The sequence below is a fragment of the Camelus ferus genome, chromosome 10 (assembly GCF_009834535.1).
Source record: "Camelus ferus isolate YT-003-E chromosome 10, BCGSAC_Cfer_1.0, whole genome shotgun sequence".
NCBI lineage: Eukaryota > Metazoa > Chordata > Mammalia > Artiodactyla > Camelidae > Camelus > Camelus ferus.
The window spans coordinates 34893979-34914629 of NC_045705.1; the positions used below are offsets into that span (position 1 = coordinate 34893979).

The 20651-nt window shown below is 48.6% G+C and overlaps 1 protein-coding gene across 1 annotated transcript in view; it reads left to right on the forward strand.

Annotated features, from left to right (window-relative positions):
- Positions 1-165: 165 nt before the first annotated feature.
- USP35 (ubiquitin specific peptidase 35) overlaps positions 166-20651 on the forward strand; it is a 44537-nt gene continuing 24051 nt past the window's right edge. Inside the window, exons 1-7 of the mRNA XM_032488746.1 lie at positions 166-520; positions 5785-6467; positions 7640-7772; positions 9313-9442; positions 9898-9999; positions 11582-11740; positions 15996-16189. Of these exons, the coding sequence (XP_032344637.1) occupies positions 5795-6467; positions 7640-7772; positions 9313-9442; positions 9898-9999; positions 11582-11740; positions 15996-16189 (1391 nt within the window). The 5' untranslated portion in view covers positions 166-520; positions 5785-5794. The remainder of the gene's footprint in view (positions 521-5784; positions 6468-7639; positions 7773-9312; positions 9443-9897; positions 10000-11581; positions 11741-15995; positions 16190-20651) is intronic.

The window sequence follows — 20651 nt, forward strand, 5'->3', positions numbered from 1 at the left end:
GTCACAGCCCAGCCCAGGGGCGTGGCGTGGCAGGACCCGCGCGCTGCGTTCAGGAACTTGTAGTTCTCCTTGGGCTCTTTGCGGCTCGCCGTGCCAAGTGCGAACTCCATCTCCCAGGAGGAATTGCAGTTAGTCTTCCAGCTCCCGCCCCGCCCATGCCAGCACTCAGACCCGCTGGACTTAAAGGGGACGCGGCCCGAGTGGCGGTTCGCGGGGTAGACCCCGCTCCGGCTCCGCCCCGTTTCCCGCACCTCGCCCCTCCCCCCACTTCGCCCCGCAGCTCCGCGGCCGCGCCGCTGAGTCTGACTGTCTGGCTATATGCTTGTGCAGAGCGGGGTGGAGAGGTTGGACTTTGCAGTGGAAGCAGCATCCCTGCTGTCTGGGACCTGGCGGAGGGCGTCCCCACTTCGGGGGAAGCAAAGGGCCAGCCCTGACCTATCCTGGCCTAGACTGGTCCTGCCCAGCCTGAGCCCTCCGTCCAGGAGCCGGCTCTGAGGCAGGGGCTACTGTGGTCCCCGAGGTAAGGGGGCTGGGGCGTGTTTGCAGGTTGGGGGAGGGAGTGTCTGCACCTTCATGGTTCGAGAGCCTGAAACACGCGCGTAGGGTTCTGAGAGTACAGCGTTGGGAGGCGAGAGGTCTCCGTATATCCTGGGCCTGGCTGTGTGACCTTGGGCGAGTAGCTGCCCCTCTCTGGGCCGCAGCCTCCTTCTTCATCAATTGTGTATATAGGTGATCCGGCCCCAGCCTCTGTCCCCCTCAGGGCTAAGGGCACCCGCGCCCAGTATCATGAAGCTCGCCAGCCTTCCGTGGGATCCGCAGCCCCAGCCTGGGCGGGGAGCGAGTGAGCTGGTGTAACTGGAGAGAGGGGTGGGGCCGAGCTGGGATACAGACTGGGGGGCCAAGAGGCCACGCTTGAAATGGGCTTCTGTTATTCTCAGCATCCTCTGCCTGAGTGTACTCCCCCTACAAGAACCCTTGCGAACAGGAGACCCCATGTGTCAGCCTGGTGCCCGCCCTTTCAGAAAGCCTAGGGTTGGGGCAGGGAGGCGGCCATCAGAGGTATGTGAGGGGTGGTCCCCCCAGTGGGGATGGGTTCTTGAGAACCTTCTTCCCTTCTCCCCCTTAATTCCCTTTCAGTAAAGAGTACTTGCTCGTTGCTAGTAATTCACACCCTTGCCAGCCACCCCCCCAACCTTTTTATTCTTTCTTTCCAGGAGACAGTTGGGGGCCTCCCAGTAGCATGATGAGGGGGGATCCTTCCCAGGGCTGCCTTGAGTAGAAGTTCAGTTAAAAAATAGAGAGAGATACTGCTGCCCAGAGACCTGGGGGACCAGGCATGGAGGCACTTATAGGTGTCAGGAGGGGACATCCTGGTTCCCCACCAACACACACACACACCACACACACACCACACCACACACACACGCACACGCACACGCACACAGGGCAGCTCTAGCACCCAGGGGAGTCAAAGGAGGGAGACTGGGTATGAGGGTTAGGGAGGAGAGGAAATGCACTCTTCAACTCTTAGATGCTATGCTGGGGCTTGGAGGGTCTGCTGTGCTCTGGGGTATGGAGAAATTGAGAGTAGCCTTCTTGAAGTCCCCTACCCTGTCGCATGAGATTCTGTGAACTTTTGACCTGAGGGTTAACCAGGAACAGGTTTTTTTGTTTGTTTTTTGTTTTCTTTTTGGTTGTTTGAGTCATTTCTAGAATGGCTTAAGCCTCACTCAAGCCTATCCAGTGACTTCTGTAAAGATTTTCTTGCCTGATGTTTAAGATTCTCAGGGTTATGGATATGCAAGACCAGATCTGGGCAGATGACGGCAGTGACAGGACCAAGGGTTAGGCCAGTTGCTGGAAGGTGCTTTTTTCATCATATCCTTGGTTTTATCTCATCTTGCTGTCACATGTCTCTTGGTCACTTGGCACTCCTTCACCTCTGTGCTTGGTCCTGTGCTGGGCATAGACAGGGGAATTAGACCTACTTCCAGCCAAAGGAGATGCTGGCCTGGTGGGGGAGATAGACAAAATCCAGTTACACCGCTGAGGGATGAGAGAAGTGAAGAGGGCCTTGGGAAGCCAGAGCCCAGAGACTTTGAGTCACAGGGTGATTTGGAAAGGCTTCCCAGAGGAGGGGGCATGTGACCTGGGCATTGAAGGATGAGTCAGAATTTGCCAGGAGAGGAGAGGGAGAAGCCCTTTCCCAGCAGAGTGGACATCACCAAAGTGTCGAGCAGGAAAAAGCCCACTACCCAAATTCCTGTAGATTTACCACGGAACAGAGTTTGTCAAGTTTATCTCCAACCCCACCTCATATCAGCTCAGTGTCATAGAAAGGACTTGAATGTCAGGCTCAGGAGTTTGGACCTTATCCTGAACGGGCCGGGGACCCTTGAGGGATCTGAGCAGGGGCAGGGCAGGATGGAGTTTATTGTCTAAGGAGGTTAATCTAACAATATTTGCAGGGTGGGTGGGAGAGACCAGGGAGGGGGTGAGGCAGGGCATCGGAGTTGCGCGCACATATGCACACACACACACACACTGGGTGCTTTGGGGGTGATGGAGATGAGCCAGGCTCTACCAATACACATTGGGAATGTGGAGGATCATTCAAGAGGGACAGATAAAGGGATCTGGGCCTTCTAGGGGAGGGATCATGACTTTCCTGTGTGCTTACTGTGTGCCCTGGAGCAGGCTGGGTGTTGCTGGGACTCCCAGGCAGTCCTGTCAGCAGTGAGAGATACAAGCCAAGGATGTGGGGAGGAGCTGCAGCACTGGCTGGGAAAGGCTAAGGGGTGGGCAGGTATTCATCTCCCATTTTGGGGTTTGGGGTGGAAAAGCACCAACCTTGATGGCTGTGGCCACAGTAGGGGGTAGTGGCTGGACTAGATTTGAAATCTGGACTCTACTCCTGCAGGACACCTGCCTCAATGGAGGATGGATTGAGGGAGGGAAAGAGGAGATTGGTTAGGAGGTACTGCACTAGTTCAGGCAAGAGGTCAAGAGGAGGTGATTTTGAGTGAGGCTGGAGCTCAGAGGAGACTCAGTGGAAATGCTGAGTTGGCAGTGAGGGCTAATGGATACAATTCCTAGTAGAATAAGCTAAATCAGGAGTGTCTCCTCAGCTCCTTCTGTGACACTGTCTTTCTCTCTCAGTGCCAGATGTCCCAAGAATAGACTCATGGCCAGCCCTCATCTTTTTTATACCTTATCGCAACCTCATCAGTGGTAAGCCCAAATGGTCCCTATTTTCCAGTGAGAAGGTTGAGGCAGGAACTCATCCAAGGTCACCTGGTGATTCTGAAGCAGAGAACCTGGGTCTCAAGCGTTTAATGCAGGCTCTTCTGAGGGAGGACGTGGCTGCTGTTTGCTGATGCATTTGCTGTGGGGCAGCTGTCTCTTGGGTCAGAGCCAGTGTCGATAGGCCATATCCTCGTCCAGAGTCTAGAAGGAAGGATAATCCACCCTCCCCCGAGGACTGCTGGCAGTCTGCTTCTGCCTCCCTAAGAGAGGCTAAGTTCAGGTTCTAATCCCACCCTGCCAAGGCTGTGTCTTTCTCCTTTGTTGATACTTGGCTTCTCCATCTGTGCCATAGGAAAAGCAGGCATTGTTCTGCCTCCCTTTCGTGGCCTGGAATGGGTCAGGTGAGGTCCAGCCCTCTAAAAACCCCTTTGCATGAATGCATCCAAGATATTAGTGAGTGGGTTTGTTGGTGACCATGGTGACAGCTGGCCTCAGACTGCCCGCGTGGGAGTAAGGGCAGGTAGGCAGGGCTTGCTGGAGTGGTCAGGCCACAGGCTGCACAGAGGCTGCAGGGCTGGCCTCGGAGATCAGAGCCCTCATAAAATGACTCTACTGACCGAGCTCCCAGCTGCCAGGCAAAACCACCTGATGTGGGCGGTAACGGGTAGAATGATGGGAATTGGCAGTGTCTGATCCCTCACTTTTAAGTGGTTCAACCTGATATCATTTATCCCCATTTTACAGAAAAGAGGCTCAAGTGACTGGCATGGGAGATACCAGCCACAGAGAAATAAGCCTGATCCCTGCCCCAAGGAGCTAACAATCTGGTGAGAGAGAGATAAGCAAATGAGCCCATTGCATTGTAACACATGCAGTAATGGAGGTTTGGTCTCCAGGACAGAGAAGGGAAGGGCTTCACAGAGCCTGGTGCATAGTTGGGGTCCCACAGTATCTGTGGTTTTGAATAAAAGTTTCTGGCCCATCATCTGGGAAATTTCTGGCTTGTCTTCACACCTACCCTAGGTCTCAAGAATAGAGTAGTTTTTACTGAGCCAATAAGTTTAATTAAACACCTAATGTATGCTGAGCCTTATATCAAGTCTTGCCTAGAGTGGGATTATTCAAATAAACAAAGAAATGGTCTGGCCTTTTAGGAGCTGAGAGTTGGATATTAAGAGAGCAGTTTGAACCTATGGGAACCAGGATGAGAATCAGGTGTCAAAGAGGGTCAGTTTGGGGTAAAACCTTCCAGGAAACAGCCCAAATGGAGTGGAAGGGCAGAGGGAAGACTATTATGGCTCAGAGGAATAAGGTAGCAGTAACTCACACTGTACTCTGCATTTGCTCATTCAACAAATGCCTACTATGTGCCAGGTACTGTATAAGGTGCAGGGGATAAAGTGGTAAATGAAACCCGACATGGTTCCTGCCCTAAGGAACTAATATAGTATAGTGGAGGAGGATGACCCCAATCAAGTAATCATGGTAAGTGCTATAAAGGAGGACAGGATGTCCTGAGATTGTTAACAGAGGCATTTGATCCAGACAGAGAGGTATGGCAAACCTTCCTTGAGGAAGAAGTTGGCAGAGATCTGTGGGGTGAGCCAAGCAAGGAAGGGAGGGAAGAACAAGTACAGAAGCCCAGTAGCAGGGAGAACATAGTGTGAGTCAAGAGTGAGGGGCTGGTGTGGGCTGAGGCTAGGGAGGCAGACAGGGCCTGCATGTGCAGGGCTGAGCACAGAGATGAGATGCTCTGCCTTAAAGATTTGGACCCATAAAACCTGGCCATGTGATCCCAGCGGCAATGGAAGAAGGGGCCACAGGTGGCTGTAGGAATCAAGATAAGGGATGAATTCATTAAGGTTCTCATTAAGGACAAGGGTTTTTAGGTGGGCTTCAAAGGAAAATAAGATTTTGCCTGATTGTATGAGTGTGTGGTGGTGGTGGAAGTCTTGGGAGACAGGATGCTTCAGGCAAAAGGCACAGTGTACATACACAAAGAGGTGGAATCTTAGAAAGGGGTAGGTCACTTGAGAAAGAGCAGGAAGTTGATTGGGGCAAAATGAAGTGTGCAAGGGATCTCAGAAAGCCCTGTAGGCCCTCCTTCCCTGAGGTGTGATTTGTGTGTGTGGCCAGCTCATTTCCCCATGGGACATGACTTGACCGAGACTCGGCAGCCGTTTCTAAACCCAGCTTTTTTACTTGCCTTGCCAAGAATGGATAGGGTCACCAGGAGGCCTGGGGAGAGAGGGGTAAAGGGGTAGCGGAGAGGGGAAGGCTCAGATGTTGCCTTTGTGAGCTGAAGGGCGCTCATCAGCAATAACTACAACCCACTGGGGCTTATTATATACCAGGCATTGTGCTTTACTTCATCATGATACAACCCAGTGAGGTAAGTATCCTTTCCCCGTTTCACAGATGGGGAACTGAGGCACAGAAAGGTTGAGTTTCTCGCCCCCCAAGTCTCAGCACACAGGGGATCACGTGGGGGATCGGACCTGTCCGGCAGAGTGTGACCCTGCTCCCCACCCCCCACAGCGCAGCTACTATGGACAAGATCCTGGAGGCGGTAGTGACGTCATCATACCCGGCGAGCGTGAAGCAAGGGCTGGTGCGCCGCGTGCTTGAGGCTGCGCGGCAGCCGCTGGAGAGGGAGCAGTGCCTGGCCCTGCTAGCACTGGGCACGCGTCTCTACGTGGGCGGTGCGGACGAGCTGCCGCGCCGTGTGGGCTGCCAGCTGCTGCATGTGGCCGGCCGCCACCACCCCGAAGTCTTCGCCGAGTTCTTCAGCGCACGACGCGTGCTGCGCCTGCTGCAGGGGGGCGCCGGGCCGCCGGGCGCCCGCGCGCTAGCCTGCGTACAGCTCGGCCTGCAACTGCTGCCCGAGGGGCCCGCGGCGGAGGAGGTGTTTGCGCTGATGCGGCGCGAGGTGCTGCGCACCGTGTGCGAGCGCCCGGGGCCGGCGGCCTGCGCGCAGGTGGCACGGCTGCTGGCGCGGCATCCTCGCTGCGTCCCCGACGGCCCGCACCGCCTGCTCTTCTGCCAGCAGCTGGTGCGCTGCCTCGGTCGCTTCCGTTGCCCCGCAGAGGGCGAGGAGGGTGCCGTGGAGTTCCTGGAGCAGGCCCAGCAGGTGAGCGGGCTTCTGGCGCAACTGTGGCGTGCTCAGCCCGCCGCCATCCTGCCCTGCCTCAAGGAGCTGTTCGCCGTTATCTCCTGCACAGGTGCGTGTGCTTTAGGGCCGGGGCGGGGACTGTGCGTGCGGAGTCTTATGGGTGGCGTGCCCGCGTGGTGGTTTAGCGCGTGCGTGCTACAGCACAGGTCCGGGAGTGCATTGTTCCTTTGTCTGGTTAGCAGGCCTCTCCTGAGCTCCTGCGGGGTTGGCGTGGGGGTGGGGGTGGTGGGGTGTCCTATCCTGTAGTGAATGCTGGGCGTGCACAGGTCCGGGAGTGCCTTGACCCTTTGTCTGGTTAGCAGGCCTCTCCTGAGCTCCTGCGGGGTTGGGGCTGGCGTGGTGGTGGTGGTGGTGGTGGTGAGGTGTCCTATCCTGTAGTGAATGCTGGGCGTGCAGGGAGGACCGGGCCCAGTTCAGTCTGGCCAGGAGGAGGACGAGGGGCCGAGTGAGACAACAGGAAGAGGAAGAGGAAGAGGGGGGGTCAGCATGTCTTTTGGGTCAGGTAGGCTTCGTAGAGGCGGTGACTTTTGAACCAGGCCTTGAGAGCTGGGCAGCACCAGGCAGCGTGGCAGGGTGCTCTGGGCGGATGGAGGGGAGGTCTGGAGGCGCGGTGGAGCCTGTACGTGTCAGATCTGAAGTGGCAGTCTTGGCCCTCCGTTGGCAACTGTGGAAATTGCGCTGTAGTTTAAATGACAAATAAAATCGGTGCCTTCTCTGATTATAGGGCTGTTCAGGGGAAAGCAAAGGGATGCACCTGGCAGGAGGAAGAAGTATAAGGACCTCGGTCTTTATACAATTGAACAACAAATTTTCATAACTAAATGTTTTTTTCTCACCTCTGAGCCTTTGTTTATTGGGTTTTACTTGGACTATCCTTCCTGCCCCCAGTTCACATAGCCTTCATACCTGTTTTTGCCAGATCCATTGTTACCCTACTCCTTTTAAAGGCCTTGCCCGTACATGCACAGTTGGGGGTCAGTTTTTGTTTTTTGTTTTTTTCTTTGCTCAGAATAGGGGCCCAAAGCAGTGCCAGTGAAAGTTTGTTGAGTGAATGAGCTAAATGAGATCAGAGGCTGGGATGCTGTAAGAGGTGAGGAGGTGGCTCCAATGTGCTCTTTGCAGAGGCACAGCCTAGTTCCTTGGCAGTGTGAAGGGCATGGGGTGATGGGAGAGGTGTGGGGCCCACTTCCCTGCTAAGCTCAGCCCAGCTCCCTGTTCCAGAGGAGGAGCCGCCGTCGAGTGCCCTGGCCAGTGTGGTCCAGCACCTCCCATTGGAGCTCATGGATGGTGTCGTCCGGAACCTCAGCAATGATGACAGTGTGACTGACTCCCAGATGCTGACTGCCATTAGCAGGTGGGCTGAGGGCCTAGTGGTGGTCGGGTCTTTGTCCCTCCCAGAAGCCCCTTCCACTGGGTGGGATTGTTGGGCTAGATTTATTGTCAGAGGGCCCAGCCCTCACACTTGTTCATCCATCCATCCTTGAGCCTTTCCTGTGCCTGGCCCAGGGCTGGATAGGGGGTACACAGAGAGCTTTGCCCTAGTGATGCTCTCAGGCTGGGTGACAAGTCAGTGAACTCTCTGAGCTTCGGTTTCCCCTCTGTAATAGCAGAGGTGGTATAAGAAGTGGTCAGGCTTCCATGGGGGTCATGTTAGCAGGTGAAAGTACTTCAAGAAGTGCTTTCTGAGATTGGCAAGTGTGACAAACAGAGTGAGTGCTTTTTAGCTCTTGCACATCCCCCACCTCATTTGAACATCATCACACCTGTGATCTAAGCACACCTGCCTGGCCAATGATCTCAGAATATGACGCCTCCCCTCCTGCCTGCAAGCCTCTGGCTCTGCAGACCCCGTCCACCTGGCATGCCTTCCCCTGCCATTCTTTCCATACCCGTGTGCAGATCCACTGTCTCCATTGGGTCTTCCTGGATTCCTTGTCTGTAGTGGGTAAGAGTTTGGGCTCTAGAGGTAAGCTGCCTGAGTTCAAAGCCTGGCTCTCCTACTTCTTGCCTGTATGACTCTGGGCAGGTTGCTCAACCCCTCTATGTCTCAGCTTCCTCCTCCATAGAATGTAGTATAATTGACCCCATCTTACAGGGTTGTTGTGAGGACTGAATGAGGTAAAAGGAGATAATACATGTAAGGTGGGTGCCTAGAACAGTGCCACGGTAGCTGTTATTACCATAATTAGTACTACTTTGATCTTTTATTGTTCTTTTTATAGCACAGTCTGTGTATAAAAATAACAATAATAGTGACTTTTTCCTGAGCACCTCCTGTGTGGCAGCTTCCTGCTCAGTGTGCACAGGCGTTATCTCGTGGGGGTCAGATGGGTTAACATGTAAGGCAGGTAGAGCAGTGCTTGGTGCAGAGTGAATAAGACATAAATGTTAGCTATTAGCTGTTAGCTATTGTGATCTCTTTTAATACATACAACAACCCTGTGAATTATTGTCCCTATTTTACAGAGGAAGAAACTGAGGCTAGAGAGAGTAAGTGACTTGCTCCAGGTCACAAGCAAGGGTTTGCTGGAGCCAGGGCTTCTGGCCTGGGGGCACTGCTCCCCCTGCCATTGGGCCCCACAGTCCAGGCAGAGGCAGCTGAAAGCCCTGTTCTGCCACTGCAGCCCAGTGTGTATAGGGGTGAGGTCTGGGGTGCTGAAAGGGCCTGGCTTCCCTCTTGCCAGTCTGGGAGCCCCCGTCTCTGCCAGGTGCCTGTACTGGGCTCATTTGCAGTTTCCAGAAGTGTCTTGTTCATCCCACGGATCCCAGGGCTGCCCTGTATGCAGGTGTGAGTCAGTGTGGGGTTTTAGGACATTAGGGCTGGTCCCTGGGCTGCCCCTTCCCAGGCATTTGGGCCTCCCTGGTCCTTGTGTCACTGTCACTCCCCTCACCAGGATGATCGACTGGGTGTCCTGGCCCCTGGGGAAGAACATTGACAAGTGGATCATTGCACTGCTGAAGGGCCTGGCCGCTGTTAAGAAGTTCAGCATCTTGATCGAGGTTTCACTCGCCAAAATTGAGAAGGTTGGTGGGCCCCTATCCTAGCCCTGGCTTCTGGCCTTTTCTGCTAGTCTCTTGCCAGAAGGCATTGGAGGTCTGGGAGGCAGAGCACTGGGGCTCCCACCCAAGCTCGCTGTGACCTGGGACAATTCACTGCCCCTCTCTGGGCCTCAGGTCTCCCCCATTCATTCCTTTGATTTGTCATTCAAGTGTATGTGTCTGTCACTTTTGGTCCGTCCGTCTGTCCGTCCGTCCATCCATCCATCCATCCATCCATCCATCCATCCATCCATCCATCAGATACCAGCTATCTTGCTGTCCATTTCACCACCTGTCCATCCACCCAGGTCTGTGAGCATCTCTGTGTTTCTTCCATGTGGCTCTGCTACTTTAACTCTAGCTCCCTTTCAGGTCTGTGTCTGCACTTGGCCTCGGGCAGCCCAGGCCTTGGGGACTCCTGACCAAGGACTCTTTTCCAGGTTTTCTCCAAGCTTCTGTACCCCATTGTCCGGGGAGCCGCCTTGTCTGTCCTTAAGTACATGCTCCTGACCTTCCAGCACTCCCATGAGGCCTTCCACCTGGTAAGGGTCCCTGTATACTGCTTTGAGGGTGGGCAGCTCTGCATCCCCCACTAGTCTGGCTGGAGGCCAGACATGCTGTCTCTTTTGGGACTTGACGGATCTGGGCTTGAAGCCCAAGACCTACCTCCAAGTCCTGGATGTTAGGATGGAAGAGACTTGAGACTCCATTTTACAGATAGGAAACTGAGGCCAGAGAATGTGTGTGACCTCCCCACGAGCCCACAGTAGAGACGGGTCTGGAACGATAGTAGCTAAGATTCCTTGGGGGCCAGCTGTGTGGTAGGCACAGTGCTAAAGCCAGTGCATATGTTCATTCAGTTTACTTCTGAAACAGCCCCAAGAGGGAGGTTCTATCATTTTCTCCATTTTTCAGCTGAAGAAACTGCAGTTTAGGGAGGTTGGGTTGCTTGTCCCAGGCACGCAGCTGGTAGGTGGTACAGGGAAGATGCCAGCTGAGTTGGTCTAACTCCTGACCCAGTGTCCTTTCTGTACCCTGCTGTTCACCAGCACCAGAATGGCCTGACCTCAGCTCCCAGCCCTTTGTGTCATCTTAGGGGCCCTCCCTTGGGAAGAGCAGCCTGTAGCCCTGGGGAGCTGCCTGCCTTCCCCGGTGGATGTGGCCCTAGATTCTGCTGGCTCCTGGTCAGTGCAGAAGCTTCATGCTCTCTGATTTTTGCAGTGGGAAAAACACAGAACCAGGGATTAGCATATGTGGGGTTGAGTCCCAGCTCTGCCATTTACCCGATGTGGTGACTTTGGGCCGGGCATGTAGCTCTTAGAACCTGGGATGGGGGTTCAACCCCCAGGATAGGGGGACAGGATTAAAGGAGGTGACATTTCTCATTTCTCAAGAGCCTGCCATATACTAGGGACTTGACAAACATTTCTTTCTTTCCATCCTTCTTTTGGGCTTCCCTGCTCGCAGTTTGTATGGCCTGACTCTGTCCATCCCTGGGATGTTACGGCATCGCACCCCCATGGATTTGAAAGTTAACACTCAGTAGCACAGAGGAAAGAAATGGCCTTTGGGTTCAGACAGACCTGGCTCACACGCCAACTTCTCCTGTAACCCAAGGTGAAATCCTTGGCAAATTATATAACCTCTCTAACTAATTTTTTCATCTATAAGATGGGGGTAGTAATCGCCACATAATGTCACTGTGAGGATGAAATGCTTGACATGTAAATGTTTGCTGCCGCTCATGCTCTGTCAGGGCTGCCCACCAGCTGACCACATTGTGGCCCCAGCATCACTCCTGGGTGACAGAGTGGCCCTGGTCACTCAAGCCTTCAATCTGTTTAGGGAGGCCTGTTCCTGATACTTAATAGCTGGGGCTCAGGCTCTGGCCTCCCCTCAACCGTGAGGAGGGAATTATTTATACCATTAAACAGATGAAAAGACTGAGGCAAAGTATCCAAGGTTATGTGTCTTGTGAAGAGAGTCATCTCCCTTAGAGCCCCATGTAGGTCAGGTGGGCAGACCTCCCTGCTTCAGGGATCCGGGTGCCTTCAGCACTGACCACCATCCCCTGTCTCCTGTGGGTAAACTGGTGTTGAACCTCACCCTGCTCTGCTCTCACAGCTCCTCCCTCACATCCCCCCAATGGTGGCCTCTCTGGTCAAGGAGGACTCCAACTCGGGGACCAGCTGCCTGGAGCAGCTGGCAGAGCTGGTCCACTGCATGGTGTTCCGGTTCCCAGGCTTCCCAGACCTGTATGAACCCATCATGGAGGCCATCAAGGTGAGTAACAGTCCTTACTGCTTCTGTGACCCCCTCTGACGAGGGTGCTGGTTTGGGCCTTGCCTAAGGCCACACTCCAGGTTAGTGGCAGCCCCCACATCACTTGGTCCCTGGCTACTCCCAGTACCTCCTGGCCCATCCTGTGCTTCAGGCACACTGAGCCACCTGCTATTCCCCTAGAAGAGTCTCTCTCTCATGATGGACTGCTCTGAGCCTTTGCATATGCCTATCTCTCTCACTTAAACCCCTCTCTTGTTCTGCCTGGATAACTCCAACCCCAACTAAGGCTCCTTTAATGCTGTTATCAAGTGTTGCCTCCCTCAGGAAGCCCTCTTTCATAACTCTGGTAATTGAACCCACCCCTCTTCTTGGCTCCCCTGGCTGGGTCATGGGCCCCCTGAGCTCCCACAGCCCCCTGCATCCCTCTGTCACACATGGTTACTGTCTATGTGTCTGTCTCCTCTTAGCACTACAGAGCAGGGATTGTTTACAGTTGTTCACAAGACTTATGCCCTACTCTATGCCAGGCCCAATTGGGAACTGGAGACACAGGTGTGAGGCAGACCAAATCTCCTCCTTTGAGGAGCTCACAGCCTAGTGGGGTGACTGATGTGTTTACCTGTAACTCTGATCTAAACAGCTTATGAAATGCCTATGAAGGTCGGCCTGAGAGCAATGAAGAGGCAGAGGAGGAGGCTACAAGGAAGAAAGGGCTTCTGACCTGGGCTTGCTGGGTTACTAGGACAGTAACATTTGTAGATGTTTTTGTAGTGCCATATTCAGTGTTTTCTCGTACGTACTGTCTTCTGTTGCTCACTAGAAACTTGTGGAGCAAGTACTGGTGTCATTTCAATTTCACAGAGGAGGAAAATGAGACTTGGAGAGGTGTGGTGTCTTATGCAGAGTCACGGAGGTAGTGAGAGTCACAGCCAGGGCTGAACCCTTTCCCATTGCTTGATACAGAGGGCAGGTCCAGGTGTGAAAGATCTCCAGGTAGGCGATGGCTGTTTCACAGCCTCTGATCTGACTTCCATTTCTGTAGCACAGCAGATAGATAACCTGGGAAGTGTTCCACACCAAACACCTAGAAATGCTTGTTAAAATATAACAAACATCTTTTTAAGTACAAAGCTGAGCTTGCAGGGAAGTCAGGGAGAATCCCCAGGGGACAAAAAGGAAGAGAAAACCAAATTCCAGAATGGTAAGTGAGAGGTGATGCTCTTTTGCCTTGTGGGTAGGGAGGAAGGTTGGGTAAGACAGTGGCTTGAGCTGGTGGGGACAGGAGGAGAGGCTTAGGACCTGCTCCCAGGAGGGAGTTAGTACTAAGAGGGCCATGTAAACCAGGACCCAGGAAAGGCTTTACTGTTAGTAAAAGGGTGCTCTAGGAAGAATACACATGGTCCCAAATAGACATCAAGGAAACTTCTCTGGCATGGTCTGGGCTCTGGATTGGGGAAAAAAGACATTTATAATTATTGGCCTGCTCTCATGTGGGTTTAGGCATTCAAATTCTTATCTTCTGTGGGGTTGTGCTCAGATACTATCATTGAAAGTAATCATAAACTTGTAATACCCGAGGGTTGCCTAGTAGAAACAGAAATGAAACTTCTTGAAAGACGCAAAGATAAAGTTGTACTAAAGATGAGTTTATAATCCCCAAATTACAAAACATACAAGGGAACAGTCTATCATGTGTAGATTGTTGGTATCTAATTGGTAGATACGACAAAACCTCTGACATTTACTTAGATTTTCTAAAGTTTTCCAGCTTAACATAAAAGTTTTGTTTGTTTTTTAAATAGCGCTAACCTACAAAGGGGAAGCAGCTGCCTTGCTAGATCATGGGCTTCCTGGTACTGGAAATGGATGAGCAGTGGAGACAGGACTTAAATTTGTTGGAAGTGACTGTTACTGTGAGCTTCTCATGGGCGGGGACATGTCTTATTGATCCTTGTGTCTAATAAATGTCTGAGTGAATGAAGGTGACTGTAGTGTGAAGGATGATATCGTGGAGGTGTGAACAAAGAGGAGGGAGCGTGGCCTGCACAGGCACCGAGGGAAACCCACGCTGAGTGAGACCCAGGCTTTACACTCTAGGGGATGTGGTCTGCTCCAGAGAGAAGGTGAGTCTGCGAATCCCTGGACCACTAGGCATAGGGAGTTAGGCTCTATACAAAAGGTAAAGATAGTGTGGGGCTCCCACTTGTGGAGATTCTGGAAAACCCTCTGGAGAGGGGATATAGAATTTAGACCTTGAGGGATGGGGGCTGGCAGGAAGAGGCCCTCAGACAAGTCAAAGGGAAGGGCATGGGAGCGGGCACATGCATATCCAGTTGGGCTGTAACGCGTGGTGGATGGGTAGGGAGATCAGAAGGATCAGCAGTGCGGAGGGCTGTGTAAACTAGGCTGAGTGAGTGCTTAATCCAGCAGGTCTGGGCTTCTCAAAGGTTTCTTACGAATTACTTGACCTCAGGGAGGAGACTTACCCAAGCAGCCTGACAAAAGCCCAGAGTTTCTCTAAAAAAGCTCATTTTAAGTCAAAGATTCAAGTATTTACTTCATAAATATAAACACTTGTTTTAATGTAAACATTTTTCTTCCTTGAATGTTAGCAAATGTAGTTGTAGGAAGATTTCGTCCTGTGGCTTTGAGTAACCCTTGGTATGAGCCAGTTGGAGAGACAAGGCAGCAAAGTATTTGTAGGATTTTATTGTTTCTAAAATTCTTTCACATGTGAGTACATCCTTTGTATACAGGCTCTTTTAGAAATTGTGGAAAATTCTCTCTTAGGCCGTTGTATTGGGTTATGGCAGTTTCTCTGGGAGCCGTTGTATGTAAATTTCCAATAACATGAGGAACTTGAAAGTTATTTGGAAATTTTTGTTTTACTCTTCTAAGAGTACAAAATTTCCTTCTTTGGGAAAAATGGCATTTGATGTCTTTTCTCTTGTGTAGTAATTTTTGAATCGTGTGTGTGTGTGGTGATGGGGGGTGAGGGAGTAGGGGTTGGTTCTGTCAGTCTTTGTCCCTATTCATGTTGTGTGTGGGGTGGGGATTGAATAGGGGATAATAGGAAGAAAAGAAGGGACTAAGAAGATAGGAGCCCTTATCTTCTCATCTTGCCTCTGGCAGCTCCTATATTTTTTTAAATCATCTGTGATTTAAATCATCTGTGAGAGGTGATAATCTGATAAATTATTTGATAAACAATCCTAGGAAAGGAGTGAGCAGACATGATAAACCATTGCTTGGGCCAGACCTTCTGCAGTGACGAGTCTGTGCGCTGGAGGCCTTTCAGTGCTAAGCTGGTTTGAGGCTCTGGAGCCTTAGACAAATCTAGGCGTTGTGCTCATGATCTGAAAGTAAGAACAGGGCTAGAGGAACTGTCATGAATGTTGCTTAAATCTAAGTAACACTGCAGTATGCTTAGGTGTTTTTCTTTAAAATACATCATTATTAGAACCAGTGCTTGGTAATATTCTTTTACGTGCAGCTGTTTAATGTAAAAAAGGATAATGAGTGGGAAAGCATGCTAATCCCCGAGCCTGTGACCAAGGAATCATACCTCAGACCCCCTGGATCCTCCCACCGTCTTGACTGTGGGATCAAGTTCCAGGGGGTTGACTAATTCCAAAAAGCTGACTCCGAACGTCCTTAAAGTAAAGACAGTGAAAACAGGAGCATCATTGTGGGCAAGCACCGTGAAAGTGTAGAGTGCCAAACTGATGTAAGGTAGGAGTATTCTCACTTGACAAATGAGGAAACTGAGGTCCAAGGAGGTTGACTGACCGAGTCAGGGAGGCTCACTGACCACAGCCAGACAGCTGTGAGGACAAGAGTCAGGATTAGAGTCGAGATCATGACACTGCTGGATCTAGCCAGTGGGCCAGTGTTGTCATTGCTTAGAGTCTGTCACACCCTGGGCTTGTCTGACATACGGATTCTTGGCTTACTGCTTCTAAGAAAATTCTTTCTCTTTCTGGGTCTTAGTTTTTGCATCTATACCATGGGGACTTTACCACCTTCTTAAGGCAGTTGTGACATGAAAGATCACGTAGAAGGCCTACATGTCAAGATGAGAGCCTAGAATAAGTTTGAAAGCAGGGGGCTGTTCACATACCTCTTTAGGACACTTGGGGCGGTATGCTTGGGTAGGTATGGGGTAGGCTGTAGTTCAAGAAGTCTTCCCAAAGGAGGTCATATTTTTAGAGCTGAACCTGGTGCCCACTGTGCTGCTGGCTTGTTCCCCTCTCAGGACCTCCATGTTCCCAATGAGGACCGAATCAAACAGCTGCTGGGGCAGGATGCCTGGACCTCGCAGAAGAGTGAGCTGGCCGGCTTCTACCCCCGGCTCATGGCCAAGTCAGACACGGGCAAGATCGGTTTAATCAACCTGGGCAACACGTGCTACGTGAACAGCATCCTTCAGGCCTTGTTCATGGCTTCTGAGTAGGTGCTGCTTTTGAATTCCCCATCTGTCCCTGCTTCTCTCCTTTGGGCTCCATGGTACGTGTGGGTGGGGACGGGGTTTGGAGAGGATGGATCTCACTTTGTATTATTGGGATAATTCCCTGAGGTCTGTGATTTCATAAAGGGTAGATGAGTGGTCCCGGAGGGCTCCAGGCCTTTGCCAAGGCAGTAGGTCAAGACTGGATGGGGACTTGAGATGGGGCTTCCGGGGCCGGGCTGCAGTGGGAAGGGGGTCTGCTCTGCGTTGGTTGATATCACTGACTTCTCTCCTAGAGACTGTGGTGGTGGGTAGTGTCTTCCAGAGTAGAATTTGCACTTGCTCTGGGATCGTATGCCCTCCCGTTTACTAAAACAAACAAAATCTTTACCTTCAATGGCTACCTATCCAACTTATGGCTTGCTTAAATATCACTGAAGGTTTCAGCCATAGAAGTAGACATATGTTCCCCCACCCCAATTTTCCTTTTCTGTGTGTGTGTGTTTAAAACTCATATAACATAAAATTGACCATATTAACCATTTTTAACTATACAGTTCAGTGGTATCAAATATATTCACATTTGTTATATAACCATCACCACCCCGTAACTGTTTTCATTCTATAAATTGGAAACTTTTGCTTATTGGACAATAATTTTCCATAGTCCCATTCTCCCCTCCCTCTAGCCGCTGGCAGCCACCATTCTACTTTCTGTCTCTGTGATTTTGTTTCTACTCTAAGTACCTCATGTAAGTGGAATCATACAGTATTTGTCTTTTTGTGATTGGCTTATTTCACTTAGGAAATTTCCTCAAGATTCATTCATATTGTGTAACATTTTGCAAAATTTCTTTTTAAGTCTGGATTGTATGTATCCATTGCATGTATGAACCACATTTTGGTAATCTGTTCGTTGGTAGATGGACACTGGGGTTGCTTCCATGTTTTAGCTGTTGTCAATAATGCTGCTGTGAACATGGGTGTACAAATACCTCTCCAAGACCCTGCTTTCAGTTCTTTTGGGTGCAATTGATGGGTGATATGGTAGTTGTATTTTTCAGTTTTTTGAGGAACCTCCGTACTGTTTTGGATTTCTCCATATCCTCCCAGCACTTTTCTGTGTTTTTGATAGTAGCCATCCTGCTGGGTGTGAGGCGGTATCTCATTGTAGTTTTTATTTGCATTTCCCTAGTGATTAGTGATGTTGAACATCTTTTTATGTGCTTATTGGCCATTTGCATATGCTTTTCAGCAAAATGTCTATTTAAATCCATTGCCTATTTTTGAATCAGTTTTTTTTGTTTGTTTATTTATATGTATTTTTATTGAAGTATAGTTAGTTTACAATGTTGTATCAATTTCTGGTGTACAGCATAATGCTTCAGTCATACCAAATGTACATATATTTATTTTCATATTCTTTTCCACCATAAGTTACTGCAAGATATTGAGTATAGTTCCCTATGCTATACAGTATGAACTTGTTTATCTATTTTATATATATTAATTAATATCTGCAAATCTCAAACTACCAATTTATCCCTTCCCACCCCCTACCCACCCCTGGTAACCGTAAGTTTGTTTTCTATGTCTGTGAGTCTGTTTCTGTTTTGTAAATAAGTTCATTTGTGGTTTTTTTTTTTTTTTAGATTCCACATATAAGTGGTATTTTTCTTTCTCTTTCTGGCTTACTTCACTTAGAATGACAATTGCCAGGTCCATCCATGTTGTTGCAAATGGCATTTAAAAAAATTTTTTTTATGGCTGAGTAGTATCCCATTGTATAAATATACCACAGTTTCTTTATCCAGTCATCTTCAGATGGACATTTAGGTTGTTTCCATGACTTGGCTATTATAAATAGTGCTGCTATGAACATTGGGGTGCATGTATCTTTTTGAATTAAGGTTCCCTCTGGATATATGCCCAGGAGTAGGATTGCTGGATCTTATGGTAAGTCTATTTATAGTCTTTGAGGAATCTCCATACTGTTTTCCATAATGGCTGCACCAAACTACATTCCCACCAACAGTGTAGGAGGGTTCCCTTTCCTCTACAGCCTCTCCAGCATCTATCATTTGTGGACTATTGAATAATGGCCATTCTGGCTGGTGTGAGGTGATACCTCATTGTAGTTTTGATTTGCGTTTCTCTGATAATTAGTGATATTGAGCATTTTTTTCATGTATCTGTTGGCCATTTGTCTTCTTTGGATGTCTTCATTGGAGGTCTTCATTGGAGAATTTCTTGTTTAGGTCTTCTGCCCATTTTTGTATTGGGTTGTTTTTTTCTTATTAACTTGATTGAGCTGTTTATATATTCTGGAGATTAAGCCTTTGTCAGTCTCATCATTTGCAAGTATTTCTCCCATTCTGTAGGTTGTCTTTTTGTTTTGCTTATGGTTTCCTTTGCTGTGCGAAAGCTTACAAGTTTAGTTCCCATTTGTTTTTGCTTCTATTTCTGTTGCCTGGGTAGACTGCCCTAGGAGAACATTGCTGAGATTTGTCAGATAATGTCTTGCCTATGTTTTCTTCTAAGAGATTTATAGTGTCTTGTCTTATGTTTACATCTTGAAGCCATTTTGAGTATATTGTGTGTTGTGTGAAGGAGTTTTCTAACTTCATTGATTTACCTGCAGCTGTCCAGCTTTCCCACCATTTGCTGAAGAGACTGTCTTTACTCCATTGTATGTTCTTGCCTCCTTTGTCAAAGATTAATTGGCCAAAAGTTTGTGGGTTCATTTATGGGCTCTTTATTCTGTTCCACTGATCCCTATGTTTGTTTTTGTACCAATACTATGCTGTTTTCATTACTGTAGCTCTGTAATATTGTCTGAAGTCTGGGAGGGTTATTCCTCCAGCTTCCTTCTTTTTCTTCAGTATTGCTCTGGCAATTCTGGGTCTTTTGTGATTCTATGTAAATTTTAGGATGATTTGTTCTAGTTCTGTGAAAAATGTCCTGTGTAATTTGATAGGGGTGGCATTAAATCTGTAGATTGCTTTGGGTAGTTTGGCCATTTTAACAATATTAATTCTTCCAATCTAAGAATATGGGATGAATCAGGTTGTTTTTTTGTTGTTGCATTTTAGGAGTTCTTTGTATATTCTGAATATTAATCCCTTATCACATACATTATTTATAAATACTCTTTCTCAGAATGTTCTGGGGCTGCCTTTTACTCTGTATATAGTTTTTTGGTTTTTTGGGGTTTTTCTTGGCTGTTGAAAGAGGTTGCTTTTTTTTTTTTTTTTTAATTGAGGTATAGTTGATTTACAACATTGTGTTAGTTTCTGGTGTACAGCAAAGTGATTCAGTTTTATATATATAAATGCATATATATATATACACACATATACTTTTCCAGATCCTTTTCCATTTTCTAGTTTATTACAAGATTTTGAATTTAGTCCCTGTGCTATACAGTAGGACCTTGTTTATCTATTTTGTATATAGTAGTTTGTATCTGCTAATCCCAAATTCCTAATTTATCCCTCCCCACCCTTTCCCCTTTGGTAATCATAAGTTTGTTTTCTATGTCTGTGAGTCTGTCTCTGTTTTGTAAATAAGTTCATTTGTATCACTTTTTTTAGATTCCACATTTAAATGGTACTGTATAGATATTCGTCCTTCTTTTTCTGATTTAACTCCATTTAGTATAATAATCTCTGGGTCCATCCATTTCACTACTAATGGCATTATTTCATTCTTTTTTATGGCTGAGTAATATTCCATTGTGTGTTGTGTGTATGCACATGTAGATTTCAAGTATACAACATAATGATTCAATATACAGTTAGTTGACGCTTGGAAACATTTTTGGAGATTTGCGACAATTTGAAAACACCTGAAGGCAAACTGTGTAGTTTAGAAATATGGAAAAAAATTTAAAGACGTTACGTATGGCATGATGTATAAAATATATGTGGATATACAAATAACAAAGTATGTTTTAATCAACTGCTTCTGTTATTGGTAAGGCTTCTGGTCGACAGTAGGCTATTAGTAGCTAAGTTTTGGGGGAGTCAAAAGTTATACATGGATTATTGACTGCACTGAGGTTGGTCCCCCTAAGCTCTACGTTGTTCAAGGATCAACTGTATGTATATATTATGAAATGGTCACCACAAGAAGTCTGTTTAATATTCACTACCACACATAATTACAGATTTTTTTCTTGTGATGAGAACTTTTAAGATTTATTCTTAGCAGCTTTCAAATATACAATACAGTATTACTAACCATAGTAACCATGCTGTATATTATATCCTCAGGATGTATTTGTTGTTTTTTGTTCTGTTTTGTTTTAGGACATATTTGCTTTTAACTGAAAGTTTGTATCCCCCCCCCCACCCCCCGCTTACCTATTTCACTCGCTCCCAATCCCCACCCCTGGAAACCACCAATCTGTTCTCTGCATCTGTGAGTTTGTTTTAGATTCCACATATAAGTGAGATCATGTAG